General features: G+C 41.7%; 1 protein-coding gene across 4 annotated transcripts in view; it reads left to right on the top strand.

Annotated features, from left to right (window-relative positions):
* Positions 1-16321, top strand: part of LOC144699404 (lysine-specific demethylase 4C-like) — a 477121-nt gene that overhangs the window by 386509 nt on the left and 74291 nt on the right. For all 4 annotated transcript variants that reach the window (XM_078570575.1, XM_078570572.1, XM_078570571.1 and 1 more), the window contains one exon: positions 617-787. In XM_078570575.1, coding sequence (XP_078426701.1) covers positions 617-787 — 171 coding nt within the window. The remainder of the gene's footprint in view (positions 1-616; positions 788-16321) is intronic.

Here is a 16321-nt window from a genome sequence, read left to right as displayed (position 1 = left end):
TATAATGTACTAAATGAGTAAAATTGTGATGTGCGTGGAGAATATTGTAACTGCACATGCCTTTTCGCATCTTGTTGCACCTTCCTGAAGGAAGTAAAATATTATGATTATCAACAGTCACTTACATTGTATTTTCGAATGTGGCTCACAATTTGGACTGTAGGAGAAAATTGTACTTGGTCTGAAATATTGACCAAAAGTATTGTAGAATTAAATGGATTGTTTTAAGGCTGAACATAAGATGTTTCAAAGGACCAGATGAGTTTAATTTCACATAACGCATTTACTTTAGTTTTGCTCCTTGGTAAAAGATGATGCAAGTGTTCAGTTTCGCTGCAAATTAAACAATTTAGTGAGATTTTAAGCATTGTGTTTTAATGTGAATGCATTTTTTTTAACTTGAGTAACAATTAGCTGGCCCACAGTCAATGATGAGCCACTGGTCTGTGGTTTATGATGGAAAATAATTGAACTATATTTTTCAAAAGTGTAAAAAATGTGATTTTGTTGTAATATTAACAATATCCCTTGGCCATGTTATGTGTCAGTAAAATCTGTTAAGTAAACATATTGCTCTTAGTGAAACTTTTATTTTGATTTTTTTCTTCACAAAAAGAAAAGCAAAACTTTATTTCAAGACTTGTCAGTTGGACAGACGGTCATCTCTAAACACAAGAACGGAAGATATTATAGTTGCAGAGTGACTGGGATTTCATCACAGACCTTCTATCAAGTCATATTTGACGATGGTTCCTTCAGTGATGATCTGTACCCAGAAGACATTGCTGTGAGTATTCTGTTCAATCTGCAAAAGTAAAACATTTTAATGGTCCCTCTTCAAACACGACTGAAACTATAATAAGATGTTGCAGGTTTTCCAATCCCTTTCGACCTTCCAAAATGAAATATGATATCCTGTTTTATTACATGTAATGCTTAATTTTATTTTTAAATAGTTGTCTGGGTGCACAATGGAACAAAGAGTTGATAGGAACACCGAGAGAAGCTGGAGAGCAAACAGAGACAATGGGGCCTGGGAGGGAGCTTGGATCAGATGAATGAGCACTTGTAATTGGTCCCTGGTAATTATATCGTCATGGAAAACCTGAGAGTTATATCCAATATAGCAATTTGAATTTTTTGTATACTTTAATGGGATGTGAGCATCGCTGGCAAAATTAGCATTTGTTGCTCATCCTTAATTGCCCTTGAAAAGATAGGAGTAAACTGCCTTCATGAACCAGTGCAGTCCATCTGGTGAAGGTACAACTACAATGCCTTTAGGATGGGAGTTCCAGCGACAGGGAAGGAATGGCGCTATAGTTCCAAGTCAGGACAGTGTGTGCCATAGAGGGGAACTTACAGGTGTGGTTGTACCATGTATCCACTGCCCATGTCCTTCTAGGTGGTAGAGGTTGCAGTTTGAAAGATGCTGTTGAAGGACCCTTGGCATGTTGCTGCAATGCATCTTGTATATGGTACACACTGCTGCCACTGCACCAGTGGTGGAGGGAATGAACGTTTAATGTGGTGCCGATCAAGCGGGCTCCTTTGTTCTGAATTTGTTGAGCTTCTTGAGGGTTGCTGATCAGTGCAGCTCCCAACAAGTGGAGAGTGTTCCATCGTACTCCTAACTTGTGCATTGTAGGTGGGTGGACAGTCTTTGTAGCCACAGTGTTTATAGTTAGTCCAGTTAAGTTTCTGGTGAACATGACACCGGTGATGTTAATGGTGTGGGATTCAGCAATGATAATGCTGTTGGATGTCAAGGGGAGGTGGTTAGATTCTCTTTTATTGGAGATGGTCACCTGACACTTATCAGCCCAGGCCTAAATGTTGTCCAGGTCTTGCAATATGGAATGCTTTATTCTCTGAGGAGCTGTGAATGGAACTGAACATGGTGTAATCATCAGCGAACAACCCCACATATGACATTATGATGAAGGAGAGGTCAATGATGAAGCAGATGAAGATGGTTGGGCCCAGGGCACTATCCTAAGGAACCCTGTGGCGATGTACTGGGGCTAAGATGATTTCCCAGGAAGAGAAATCAGTTATTAATGGTTCCAGTTTTCAATGGAAATTTGAACTGGTCCAGTTGAGTTGCTCTCAGTTGGCAAGTTTAGCTCTCCAACAACCACAACCATGTTTCTTTGTGCTAGGAATAATTTAATTCATCGGCTTTGCCTAAAGGAGGAACAAGGTGCTGGGAGATTACTTTCTTAGAAGGCACTCACTTCCTCCCATCAGATACAATTATTTTGGCAAAATAAAGATTTTCTACCCTGTAGGTATGCCACTTTTTAATTGTATTTGTTCCAGTTGCATAGAAGCCATGTACTGAGAATCAAAATTAATTGTCATCAGTCAGTGGCCCTACAGAGAATTCTGTGAAACAACATTGAGTTGGTATTAGATGGAGGTGTTCAAGCTGAGAAAATTTAGTATCATCTGGGTACTGCAGTGTAATAGCAGGTGTTCATAGACTGGAGAAAAAAAAAGAACAATGGATATACTTCCCTTGCGGTAACTTTTAAACTAGTTTTCACTGTATCCTTATAACAAGAATACTCAGAGTTCCTCATTATTTTTAACGATAATCGTTCACGTTAAGCTACACAAAACTGAGCTAATATAACAAATACAAAAGCTATATTAATGTGTCTGTCTGTTCCTCAAGGGATTTAAGGAGTTTTTTTATTCTTTCATGGGGTGGATTTAAGGATTCTTTTTTATTCTTTCATGGACTGTGAGCATTGCTGACAATGCCAGCATTTGTTGCCCATCCGTAATTGCCCACGAGCAGGTAGTAGTTAGCCTCCCCCTTCAACCACTGCAATCCATATAGTGAAGGTACATCCACAGTGCTCTTTGGGAGGGAATTTTGACCAAGCAATAGGAGTGGTGATATAATTCCAAGTCAGAATGGCGTGTGGCTTAAGGGAAACTTGCACATGGTGGTGTTCCCATAACGTAACATTTACTGCCCTCCTTCTTCCAGGTAATAGAGATTGGCGTGTTGCTACTGTGCATCTTGTAGATGGTGTGCACTTTTGCCATTGTGTGCCAATGGTAGAGGCAGTGAATGTTTTAAGATGGAGAATAGAGTACCTATCAAGTGGGCTGCTTTGACCTGGATGGTGTTAAGCTTCTTGAGTGTTCTTGGATTTGCACTCATTCTGACAAGTGGAGAGTACTTACTTGGAGATGGTGGACAGGGTCTGAAGTCATGGGGTAAATTACTCTCCATAGGATTCTTATCTTCTGACCTGCTTGTGTAACCCATAGTATTTATATGGCTGCTTCAGTTAAGTTTCTGGTCAATGGAAACACCCCCCCACCCAGGGTATTATTGATGGTGGGGCACTCAGCAATGGTAATGCCATTGAATGTCAAGGGGAGATGGTTAGGTTCACTCATATTGGAGATGGTCATGCCTAGTGCGGATGACACTTGCTACTTATCAACCTTAATGTTGTCCAGGTTTTGCTGCATGTGTGCACAGACTGCTTCAGTATCCTAGGAGGTACGGCTGGTAGTGAATACTGCAGTCATCAGCACACATCCCCACTAATGACCTTAGAGGACTTAGAACAGGAATAGAAAAGGGAATGATAACATACTGAAAGAGAGGAAGAGAATGGAGAACATAGCATCAAGCATTTTATGTCCACCATAATCTTACAGCAATCCAGTTTTTTTTTTTACGATCGCACATCAGTTTTTTATGAAGCATCTAGCTTGTTGCTGATATTAAATTTCTTTTTTCCCCACAGCTCCTCTACTCATCCAAAAAGAGAGCTAAGTTTTCTCAGATGCTGCAATTTTTTAATCAGCAGCCAAGAAAACTTTCAATCATATGAAATATTTTTTTCAGTAAGTAAATGTGCAACAGCCATGCTAGCAACCTTGATAGATATGTGGCAACCACTTTAGTTAACTTGAATGTCAGAAACCGTTTATTCTTATTTTTAGCTATTCATGGACAGTGGATAGGAGGGTGCAGTTCAAAACTTGGTTTTGGATATGGCTACTGTTTAGATATGAAGCAATCAATATTCACTCTCATAGATTTAAACAACAGTGCAATCTTAAAATTATTTCTTTTTGTAGTATATTGATACTCAGGAGCATCCTCTTGAATTAAGTAAAAACATACCTGAAGGAATTGCACGATCAAGGAGGATTAAGTTTAGAGTGAAAAATGGGGAATTTAATTGGCAAATAATCTGTTTTCTTCCTAATTTCATCTTTTGCACACCAATAGAAATATGATCAGACCAATGGAGCGAATCACAAGAGTGAAGTCTCTTTAAGATATTTCTTTTATCTCGGAATGTTGGAACATCACTTATGTCATTCTCCCTTTCTGTGCCATTGATACAATTTTCCCTATTTTATCAGTTCATTTCACTATCGACAACTAAAGTCCTATGTAAAAAAAATACTTTCATTTATTTGTACGTGGTAAAAGTATTTGCCTTTTTCAGTGGTTGATTCCTGATTGATGGAATGAATGCCTTTTCTGTCTGCTGGGTGTAAGGATTTAATGTGACATGTGTTTGGGTATTCTCACCCTAGTTTCCAGAATGCATGAGCTCAAGCTGCAAATTAATTATTAATTATTTCTGCACTTAATTCTGCACTGGCTTGACAAGTTCACTCAAATGCCAAAAGAGAGTCAGTGGGGGAGGTGAAAAAATTTGCACTGGCACATTGGAAGGTACTTTCCATGATTGGAGTTGAGGTACATGTTACAACAAATTGAAAGGAGCTCTACTTTGAATCTGCCAATTGGGTCTCTGACGCAGGAGTGTTGTTTATGCTCATAACACAAATAGAAGGTGGTTTGTTTTCACGCATACTGATATCCATTCTCATGGTGATCATCCACTTTGTTCTATGTGACATCCTTAATAATCTGAACTTTATTTTACAACACTTTAACAATTCCAAAGTTAAGACTGAAGGTGGAGGAAAGAAAGCACATTGCTCATGGCTACAACATGTTTTCTGAATATCAGTCCAAAATAGGAGTGTCTACTGTAGAAGGAGGTGCATCTTGTAAATAACTTCACACTTCAATTGTCGCCTATGCTCTATTGATACCATAAGAAATAGACTGCTGCTCAAACATTAAATGGAATGATGTAAAAAGAAATGATCCATTATTGCTATCCAAAAAATAAAGAAAATCACCTGTAAAGTAAAATGAATTTGTAAGTTTTATACACCTGTCTTCAAGAATAACAGCAAAGGAGGCAAGATTTCCCCCTCCTGTTGCAGTACGCTAACTAATCAACAGCTACACTGTTTGGAGGAAACACATTTAACATATAACACTTTGGGTTAAGTTTTTTTGAAATGGATCCTGGTTTGGTGATGGGATCAGGTTCTCTAAGTCGCAAACCTGGACCTAATTTAGCTGGAGAGATGGAAATTGTGCATCACTGACTTATCTGGAAATTAATGAGGTCTTTCAAAACATATCTCCGGCACCTCTGGTGATTGCTTCCAGTTTTGGACTATGTTCTTCTCTTTGAATTTTCACGGGCTGGCAGCTATAAACCTGCTGCTGTTGGGACCTGAGATCCTGTTCCTCCTACCCTTCCGACAGCAAAGTTTGGTTTTGGTCAATCTCTCTGTCTGCATCTGTCCCCCTCTATCCTCTCCCATTCTCCCCAACTGGAAGGAAGGGCAGTTAGGTTAGCCTTTACATCATACTACTCTGCAAATCTGTATGTCAGACAACGCCACAATAGTTATGTCAATAAACAAGGATTTAACTCCGTGTTTCCCCAACTATTTTCCAATGCTTGAAAATTAATATGACCCCAGACACCAACAAAACAGCAGCAGTATAGTAACATTCAGTATTTAGTTATTACTGTTTGTATATTAAAGATAAACAAAAAAACTGTGTTTTAAAGTACTTTATAAAAATGTACTCACTAGGCCTACTGAGACATGTGGGTATGCATGTTGCGACACAGCCTTTCAAAATTTAGCAATGTGGTTGATGGTGCACATCTAATCTCTGATGTGACATCCAGGGCTGATCAGTATCAAGATTTGATGCAGACAAGTGCAATAAACCCAGCTTCAGACAAATTGATGCTGGCAAAAGGAACCATCATTTTCAATGCGTGTATTGCGATATCAGGATAGTCAGTCTGCACACTAAACCGGAATTCTGGCAAAGAAACTCTGGAACTTGTTTTTCCCAAAAAATTGACCACATGAATTTTCAATAAGCTGTTCAATTTCAGCAGCAGGCAAATCCGTTTTGTCAGGCTGACATTGAAAGGGGTTTTGAACCCAATCAGACTTTGTCACATCCAAATTAGGGGAAAAAAGGATGCAAAGTGCACCTCCAGGCAGCTGAGATGTTGGTCATCGCATGATTTTGTATTCAGACAGAATCTTGGAAAGCTGCAGAAAGGAGTTGTAGTTCAACTTCAGCATATTACTCTTCCAATGCTGTAATACGATCACTATGTTGAAGAATGTTATCTTTCCTTGCACATTTTAATTAATTGTTTTGATCACAAAATCAACAAATTCCATTTTCCTTTCCAGTCCATTGCAAATGCAAGCAGCTGTTCCCTCAGTCCAAAAAACTTTTGTAGTACCCTTGCTATGGACAGCGGACCTTGGTGTGAAACAACACATCATGATCGGACCTCATTCTTCACACAGCTTTTCAAACCGACATGCACAAAAGTGAGGAAGGTTTACAATTGATGTGACCTGCAGTATTAGTTCACCTAGCTCTATGCTCAGTTCTTTAGTTGCTAGTTGCTCCCTGTGAATCATGCAGTGAGTCCAAACAGCAGATGGAGCAACTGTCTTCACCAAGGCATGCAGGTCTGACTTGTGGCCTGCCATAGATGGAGTACCATCAGTATAAAATCCAACCACCTGGTCTCAGGGAATATTGTCTTCCATGTACCCCGGTAATGCATTGAATACAGTATTCCCGGTGCCGTTTTGTGGTCAGTAAGCAGGAGACAGAATAGAATGTTTTCAAGATACTATTCTCCCGCATATAGTGCACCATGCCCCTTGGTGCTTACATCAGTTTGTAGAGCAAAAGCACGTGTTCATTCCAGACATTCCACCAGGACCTCATCCCGCCATGTGTGGAACTCGAAAGCAAACTCTGTTGGTTTTGCTTGCAAACTCCCAGAGGGAGTCTCTCATTGTCAGGCACTCAATGAGAGCAACCCCTCCTGTCCCCCACCAAGCTAGCGGTCCCCCTACCAGCGACCCCCATCCCACTGTCAGCTCACCTTTTTGGCCTGTGGTCCCTTGTTGATCCTGGGCCTCTGGTGGGTGCATTGCCAGTAGCCACCACAACTCCCAGTGGTGCTGCCTGAAATGAGAGCTGCTGGCCTCTGATTGACTAGCAGTTCTTGGCAAGATTTCTGCCCATGGGGTCCTGAATCCCAGGAAAGGTCCACCGCTGGCCACTTGAGTGCCTGATTTGCACTTATTGCAGCGGATCTTCTCCAAAGGAGGCGATGTTGGCTCTCGCCTGCTCTCCACCCAGCAGGCAAGACCCCCATCAGCTAGATTAAATTGTACCTATCTTTTTAACCAGATCAATTGCAGCAGGTAAAATCAAAGCTTCTGAAATCATGTGAAGCTCCATCATCTGTGCAATCCGACAGCTCAGCTTAAAAGATGTTCTTTGAGCTTGTTTTGCTAGGGTCAGGGCCATCTTAAACTGAACTTGTTGCTGCAAAAGCTTCTCTTCGGATTAGACAAAAACACTCATGAACCCATACTCAAGGAAAGCTTCATTGTATTTATAAGCATATTTCTTACCTTCATTTCCAATGGAATCATAAGGCTCGCTGCTGGAGGTAGAAGCTCTGCATAAAAATTTGTCCATGGTGTTCGAAGTAATTTGCTGTTAATTATCTAAATAACTTTCAGTTAAGCTGTTGAGCAGCAGACCAGAGGAGCACAAGGTGAATCAGGAGCTCTGGAACATTCTACTGTGGCTCTTCCCTAGGCCTGCACTCCCAACCCCAATGCTTCAATTGCAGCTTCACCTACCCTCACCACCCCCATCCCACACTTGTCCTCCAATCACAATCATCTCTTTCCTGCTGTTCGATTTGATTGACGTGTGTTGCCCGCATGACCCTGCCTTGCCATCCACCCCCCATGACTTTAAATGTTTATCAAAACCCCCGAGCGTGTGTGCGGTGCACAAAAAAACACAGCGCATCGCAGCCAAGTGATAGCCACCAGTCTCAGGGCTTTGGAGATGTTACTCTCTCTGCTCATTCCAGTGTGACACCAAACTCACAACCCATGGTTTGGGAATCATTTATTTACCTGGTGCTACTAACCTAAAATATAAGAGCTGTCGTCATTGGCATGATTAGGGTTACAAGATGGTTTGAAAGGACCATCTTCTGATTTTCCTATTTTGCTATGGGGAACTGTATACTTCCACTTAGCTACTCCCACTCCATGGCCAAATCTACTCTTTATAGTTTTCTTAATTTTTGCCTAGTTTACTCTTTATTGAATAAATAATCAGATACAGAGAATGAACTGAGAAAGATTTATATATTTAGTAGTTGATGCAAGAGAAGGATTAAATGAGAACAGCAGGAATCAGCAAAGATGCGACTGGGGAACAATAAGCAAGATTGGGGAAGAAAACAGAGATGTGGCATGAGGGAAAAACAGTAATAGTTTGACTAGAAACAAACAGACCTTCATTGATTTGAGTAAAGTTAAGCATGAGTCATCAAAATTAACTGGCTCAGTAGCTGAAACCAGGCAAGGTGGAGACCTGTTGCAGGCACTCCAATTGCAAGGAACCTTTTCATTGAGAAGATATGTAAAAATCTGTGATGTGGAAAGTAGAATTATAAATTAATATTTTTTTGCTCATTTGCCCCAACCATCCCATTCTGCATTTCCTGTGTCCATCAGCCTTAACAGGTACATCATACAATATAATCTGCATTTAAAAATGTATTAAACGGTCATTTTTAATATACAGAAATACAGTCCAGGTACAGAAAATTTTTAAAGAAGCACTAGTACAATATTTAACACTTACTTGTTACTCCGACAAGCTTTGTAGCAGAAGATTTTTCTTATATTCATTCACGGAATGGCTTCGCTGGCTGGGCCGGCATTTATTGCCCATCCCTAGTTGTCCTTGAGAAAGCGGAGGTGAGCTGCTTTCTTGAACTGCTGCAGTCCATGGTATACCCACAGTGCTGTTAGGAAGGGAGTTCCAGGATTTTGACCCAGCGACAGTAAAGGAACAGTGATAAATTTCCTCGTCAGGCTGGTGAGTGACTTGGAAGGGAACTTCCAGGTGGTAGTGTTCTCATCTATCTGCTGCCCTTGTCCTTCTAAGTGCTAGTGGTTGTGGGTTTGGAAGGAAAAACACGTGTATCAAATGGTATAATGATTGTGTCCTGATAAATTAACACATTCCTGACTTAAATCTGGGCAATGCTAGTAGTATATTTAAAGTTGCTATATCAGCTTGCACAGACATCACAATGCACAAGTCACTTCTGGTAAAACAATCTTAAGATGCCCTATGCTTCTGAGTTCCACTTTGAAACTAAACAGAATTAACTCCAAACTTACCAACATTAGTATCTATCTCTAGGGTGTTGCAAAGAAACTATGAATTATTTTTTTACGTGCTACCTAGCCCACAAAGCTTTGAAGGCCTGAAAAAGGTTAGGGGTCAGCTCAAAAAAAAGACCAAAGTAATGATGATTTTAACATATATGTATGAGGGAGTCAATCCCTAATGAACACATTCCCAGCTTGCTTTAGCAGCACAGCAGACCATGAATGTGGAGAAGAGGAAGTGAGGTGCTTTTGGGTTAGTGAAGGGATGTTTAAAATAAAAAGCCCTGAAGGTCAGGAATGTAGAAGGAGAGATATCCATTTAGGGACCTAGTTAAGGGATACAGACGACCATGTTGTGATAGCAAAAAAAGCGAGGGGTTTTGGGGAAAGGAGTGAGACAGATGGATCCTTTTGTGTCGGGAGCAAGAAAAGAAAGGGAGAGATTTGGGATGGATAATATTTTGAGGTGCGGAGGGAGATGGAAGGAGGGAGAACAAACCAATTGCAAGAATGGGAGGAATGCTTTCTTTCGAAGCTTAGTGGGTCTGCATTGCAGAGTAACATGTCATTAGTCTTACAGTAAGTGCTGCAAAGTGCTTTGAGATGTCTGATAGTCGTTTAAAGCCCTCTGTAAATACAAGTCTTTTTTCCTTTATTTCGCCGTGATCAGTGCTATTGGAGATTAACTAGCATGTATGAAAACATATAGCTAGAGCTGAGTAGCAAAGTCTGGCTGTACAAGATTGTTGTGTATGGATTGTGCCTTTAAAGACAATACCATACCTCCAAAATAACCTTAGTGTCTAGATGATGGAAACCTAATGATGCAAGCTTATGAAGTTTGTAATTGTGAAAACCCGACACAACGGCATTAATGTACTATTCCTTTAACTTGTTGACAGTAATAAGCAATAATATTTTGTAAGAGATCAAGCATCATAAAGATCACAAGTCATCTGCTGTGAGAGCTGAGTGATGAATTATCTAACTGGTTGAATTTGGTTACTGTATACCCAGTTCAGTTGGCTATAAATACAAGCCTCTTCAGTGCAGCTAAGGCAAACTGAGTGCAGCTGAGGAAACTGAGTGCAAACTTGGAGTTTGGCGAGTGGAGGAGTTTGGGGGAGGGGCGGAAGGAGGCGTTTGTTTCCTCCTATCTTTCTCACCCTTTAGGAATTGGTTCTTGCTCTACTACAGGGAAAGGAGCTAGTTGTTTGGTGAGTATCTGATAAGTGGTTAAGCTCTATTCTGCCCTAAAGTTTAAAATAGTACACATATTGGTGGTAAAGTTAAGAAAATATATAAAAAAGCAACATAAATAAATTAATAATATAACTAAGTAATTATTTAAAAAACATTAAGGATGGCAGAACTGGTGATGTATCAAGGCTACAACATGTGGGACTCCTGGATACCATTGTGATCCAGGGCAAACACGTCTATAGCAAGTGTTTATGGCTCGAGGAACTTCAGCTCAGAGTCATTGAGCTGGAGTCTGAGCTGCAGACTGTGCAACACTTCATGGGGGAAGAAAGATGCTTTGTGCCAGGAGGTAGTCACACCACTTAGGATAGGGTCTTGGTTTGGTCAGTAGTCAAGGATGGGAGGGTGTGACTGCGAGTGAGGCAGGTAAGGAGTGTCAGCCTCTGTAATTGCCCAATAGGTTTGAGGTTCTCTGGGTGAGAGTGGGGGCTGCAAGGTAGATGAGCAAACTGACCATGGTACCGTAGTACAGGAACCCATTCAAGTGGGGAGAGCAAAATGGAATGTAGTGGTTGTAGAGGGACAGTGTAATAAGGGGGGTTAACACTGTTTTCTGCAGTAAAGAACGAGAGTCCAGATGGCTGTGGCTGCCCAGTGCCAGGGTTTGGGACATCTGCCCAGGGCTGGAGAGGAACTTGCAGTGGGAGGGGGAGGATCCGGTTGTTGTGGTCCATGTAGGCACCAACTTCATAGGTAGAACTAGGAAAGAGGTTCTGCATAGAGAGTTTGAGGAGCTGGGTACTAAATTGGAAAGCAAAATCGCAAAGGTTATAATCTCTGGATTATTACCTGAGCCACATGCAAATTGGTATAGGGTACATAAAATTAGTGTGATGAAACGTGGCTCAAAAACTGGTGTGGGAGAAGTGGGTCCCAGTTGGTGGGGCACTGGCACCAGTACTGGGGAAAATGGGGAGCTGTACCGTTGGGACGGTTTACACCTGAACCGTGCTGGGTCTGGTGTTCTTGCAAACCACATAACTAGGGAAGTAGAGAGGGTTTCAAACTAAATAGTGGGGACTAGAGATCAAATGTGGAAAGAAGTGGTATATCAGAGAGTAGAGACAAGGTAAGAGAGGAAAATAGTAATATGGGAAATGAATGGCGGAGAATGGCGGAAAGGGACAGAGAAGAAGCCGAAGAATACACCAAGAATCAAGACTAGACGTTACAAAGATAATAAAAAGGCAAAATTAAAGGCTCTGTATCTGAATGCCCTTAGCATTCATAACAAAGTAAATGAATTGATAGCACACAAATAAATAAATATGATTAAATATAATAAATAGCCATTACAGAGAGGTAGCTTCAGGATGACAAGGACTGGGTCCTGAATATTGAGGGGGAAATGAGATTCAAGAAGAATAGGAAGCTAGGTGAAGGTGGAGGGGTAGTTAATCAAGGATGGCATTTGTGCAATAGTTAGAGATGCCCTTGGTTCAGAAGATCAGGATGTAGAATCAGTTTGGGTGGTGATGCGGAATAGTAGGGGAAATAAGTCACCAGTGGGAGTGGTCTACAGGCCCTCTAACAGTAACCAGAATGTACGACAAAGCATACAAAAAGAAATATTGGGTGATTGCGATAAAGGGACGGCAATAATCATGGGTGACTCTGATTTTTCCAGTTTTTATGTAGATTAGATTGGCAGTAGGAGCCTGGATGAAGATTTCATAGAATGCTTTTGAGAGAGTTTCTAGAGCAGCACGTTCTGGAAACAACCATGGTTCCAGATGTATGGTTAGCTCAGTTGGTAGAGCATGATGCTCTTAATCTCGGGATCGTTGGTTCGAGCCCCACGCTGGGTGCTTTAGTATTTTGGGAACTTAAAAAGGAAATTAGGAGAGCAAAAAGGGGGCATGAAAAAACATTGGCAGGTATAATAAAGGAAAATCCAAAGTTATTTTACAAGTACATTAAGAGTAAGAGGATAACTAGGGAAAGAGTAGGGCCCATTAAGGACCATAGTGGTAATTTGTGTGTGATGCCAAAAGACGTGGGTAGGGTTCTAAATGAATACTTTGTGTCGGTGTTCACAAGTGAGAGGGACGACATGGGCATGGAAATCAGCCAGAAGGACTGTGATATAATGAAAGAAATTAGCATAGAAAGGGAGGAGGTTCTAAGTGGTCTGGCAGGCTTAAAAGTAGATAAATCACCAGGCCCGGATGAAATGTATCCTAGGCTGTTGACTGAGGCAAGGGAGGAGATAGCAGGGGTGCTGGCAATAATTTTCAATACCTTTCTGGCCACAGGAGAGGTGCCAGAGGACTGGGGGACAGCCAATGTGGTACCATTATTCAAGAAGGGAGGAAGGGATAAACCAGGGAACTACAGGCCAGTCAGTCTAACCTCAGTGGTGGGGAAACTATTGGAAGCAATTCTGAGGGACAGAATTAATCTACACTTGGAGAGGCAGGGATTAATCAAGGACAGTCAGCATGGCTTTGTTAAGGGGAGGTCACGTCTGACCAATTTGATTGAATTTTTCGAAGAGGTGACCAGGTGTGTAGATGAAGGCAGTGCATTTGACGTAGCCTACTTGGACTTCAGCAAGGCTTTTGATAAGGTCCTGCATGGGAGACTGATAACAAAGGTAAGAGCCCATGGGATCCAAGGCAATTTGGCAAATTGGATCCAGAATTGGCTGAGTGGCAGGAAGCAGAGGGTGATGGTGGAGGGGTGTTTTTGTGACTGGATGCCTGTGTCCAGCAGGGTTCCACAGGGCTCAGTGTTGGGTCCCTTGCTGTTTGTGGTATATATAAACAATTTAGACTTGAACGTAGGAGGGTTGATCAGTAAGTTCGCGGATGACATGAAAATTGGTGGGGTGGTAAATAGTGAGAAGGATGGCCTTAGATTACAGGAGGATGTAGACGGGCTGGTCAGATGGGCTGATCAGTGGCAAATGGAATTTAATCCGGATAAATGTGAGGTGATGCACTTGGGCAGGACAAACAAGGCATAGGAATACACGATGAATGAGAGGACTCTGGGAAGTACCGAGGATCAGAGGGACCTTGGTGTACATGTCCACTGGTCCCTTAAAGTAGCGGGACAGGTAGATAAGGTGGTTAAGAAGGCATATGGGATACTTGCCTTTATTAGCTGAGGCATAGAATATAAGAGCAGGGAGGTTATGCTGGAACTGAATAAAACACTGGTTAGGCCACAGCTAGAGTATTGCGTGGAGTTCTGGAATCTGCATTATAGGAAGATGTGATTGCACTAGAGAGAGTGCAGAGAAGATTTACCAGGATGTTGCCTGGGCTGGAGAGTTTTAGTTATGAGGAGAGATTGGATAGACAGGTGTTTATTTTCCCTGGAGCAGAGGAGATTGAGGGGGGACATGATTGAGGTGTATAAAATTATGAGGGGCATAGATAAGGTAGACAGGAAGGAACTTTTCCGCTTGGTGGAGGGATCAATAACCAGGGGGCATAGATGTAAGGTAAGGGGCAGGAGGTTTAGAGCGGATGTGAGGAAGACTTTTTTCACCCAGAGGGTGGTGGGAATCTGGAACTCACTGCCTGAAAGGGTGGTAGAGGCAGAAACTCTCATAACATTTAAGAAGTATTTGGATATGCACTTGCGATGCCATGGAATACAAGGCTATGGGCCTAGTGCTGGAAAATGGGATTAGAATAGTTAGGTCCTTGTTTGACTGGCGTAGACTCGATGGGCTGAAGGATTTTTTTCTGTGCTGTCGACCGCTATGACTCAACCAGAGAGCAGGTTATAATGGACTTAGTATTGTGTAATGTGACAGGATTAATTAATGACCTCGGGGTAAAGGCACCTTTAGGTAACAGTGACCATAATATGATTGAATTTTACATCCAGTATGAAAGGGAGAAAAATGGGACTAAGACTAGTATTTTAAACTTAAATAAGGGTAACTTTGTGGGCATGAAAGCTGAGCCAGCTGAAGTTAACTGGGATACTAGGCTAGAGGATAGATTAATAGAGACGCAGTGGGATGCATTTAGGGCTATATTTCAGAATACTCAGAATAAATATATTCTTACTATAAAGAAAAGTTTCTGAAGGGAGGAGCCATCTGTGGTTAACTAAAGAAGTTAGGGAAAGCATCAAACTTAAGGAAAAAGCATATAACTGCGCAAAGATGAGTGGCAGGCCAGATGAATGGTCAGAATATAAAGAACGGCAGAGAATGACGAAAAGGTTAATCAGGAGAAAGAAATTGGAGTATGAGAGGAAGCTGGCTAGAAATGTAAAAACGGATAGCAAGAGTTTCTACAGGAATTTAAACAGGAAAAGAGTAGGTAAAGTGAGTGTTGGTCCTCTAGAGAGTGAGAATGGGGAGTTAATAGTAGATAATAAGGAAGTGGCGGATGAAACACAAATATTTTGCTTCTGTCTTTACTATAGAGGATGCAAAAAACATTCCAGTAATAGCTGTAAAATGAGGAGGTGGAGGAGAGAGAGGAATTCAGTAAAATTACAATCACTAGGACTGATGAAGCTACAGACTGACAAGTTTCCAGGTCCTGAAGGACTTCATCCTGGGGTCTTAGGGGTGACTAATGAGGTAGTAGATGCGTTGGTGCTAATTTTCCAAAATTCTCTAGATTCTGGTAAACATAGAAACTAGGAGCTGGAGTAGGCAATTCGGCCTTCAAGCCTGCTCCACCATTCATTATGATCATGGCTGATCATCCAACTCAATAACCTGCTCCTGCTTTCTCCCCATATTCTTTGATCCCTTTCACCCCAAACCTATATCTAACTCATTCTTGAAAACAAACAGTGTTTTGGCCTCAACTACTTTCTGTGGTAGCGAATTCCACAGGCTCACCACTCTCTGGGTAAAGAAATTTCTCCTCATCTCAGTCCTGAATGGCAACCCTGTATCATCAGACTGTGACCCTTGGTTCTGGACTCCCCCACCACTGGGAACATCCTTCCTGCTGTCTAGTCCTGTTAGAATTTTATATGTTTCTATCAGATCCCCCCCTCATTGTTCTGAATTCCAGCGAATATAATCCAACCGATTCAATCTCTCCTCATATGTCAGTCCCCCCATCCCAGGAATCAGCCTGGTAAACCTTCACTGCACTCCTTCTATAGCAAGAACATCGTTCCTCAGATAAGGAGACCAAAACTGCACAATATTCCAGGTGTGGTCTCACCAAGGCCCTGTATAATTGCAGCAAGACATCCCTGCTCCTGTACTCGAATCCTCTCGCTATGAAGGCCAACATACCATTTGCCTTCTTTACCGCCTGCTGCACCTGCATGCTTACCTTCAGCTCCTGGTGTACGAGGACACCCAGGTCTCGTTGCACATTCCCTTCTCTCAATTTATAGCCATTCAGATAATAATCTGCCTTCCTGTTTTTGCTACTAAAATGGATAACCTCACATTTATCCACATTATACTGCATCTGCCATGCATTTGCCCACTCACTCA

Source organism: Cetorhinus maximus, chromosome 2 (assembly GCF_964194155.1).
Source record: "Cetorhinus maximus chromosome 2, sCetMax3.hap1.1, whole genome shotgun sequence".
Taxonomy (NCBI): domain Eukaryota; kingdom Metazoa; phylum Chordata; class Chondrichthyes; order Lamniformes; family Cetorhinidae; genus Cetorhinus; species Cetorhinus maximus.
This window is presented reverse-complemented; position numbering and strand designations above follow the sequence as displayed.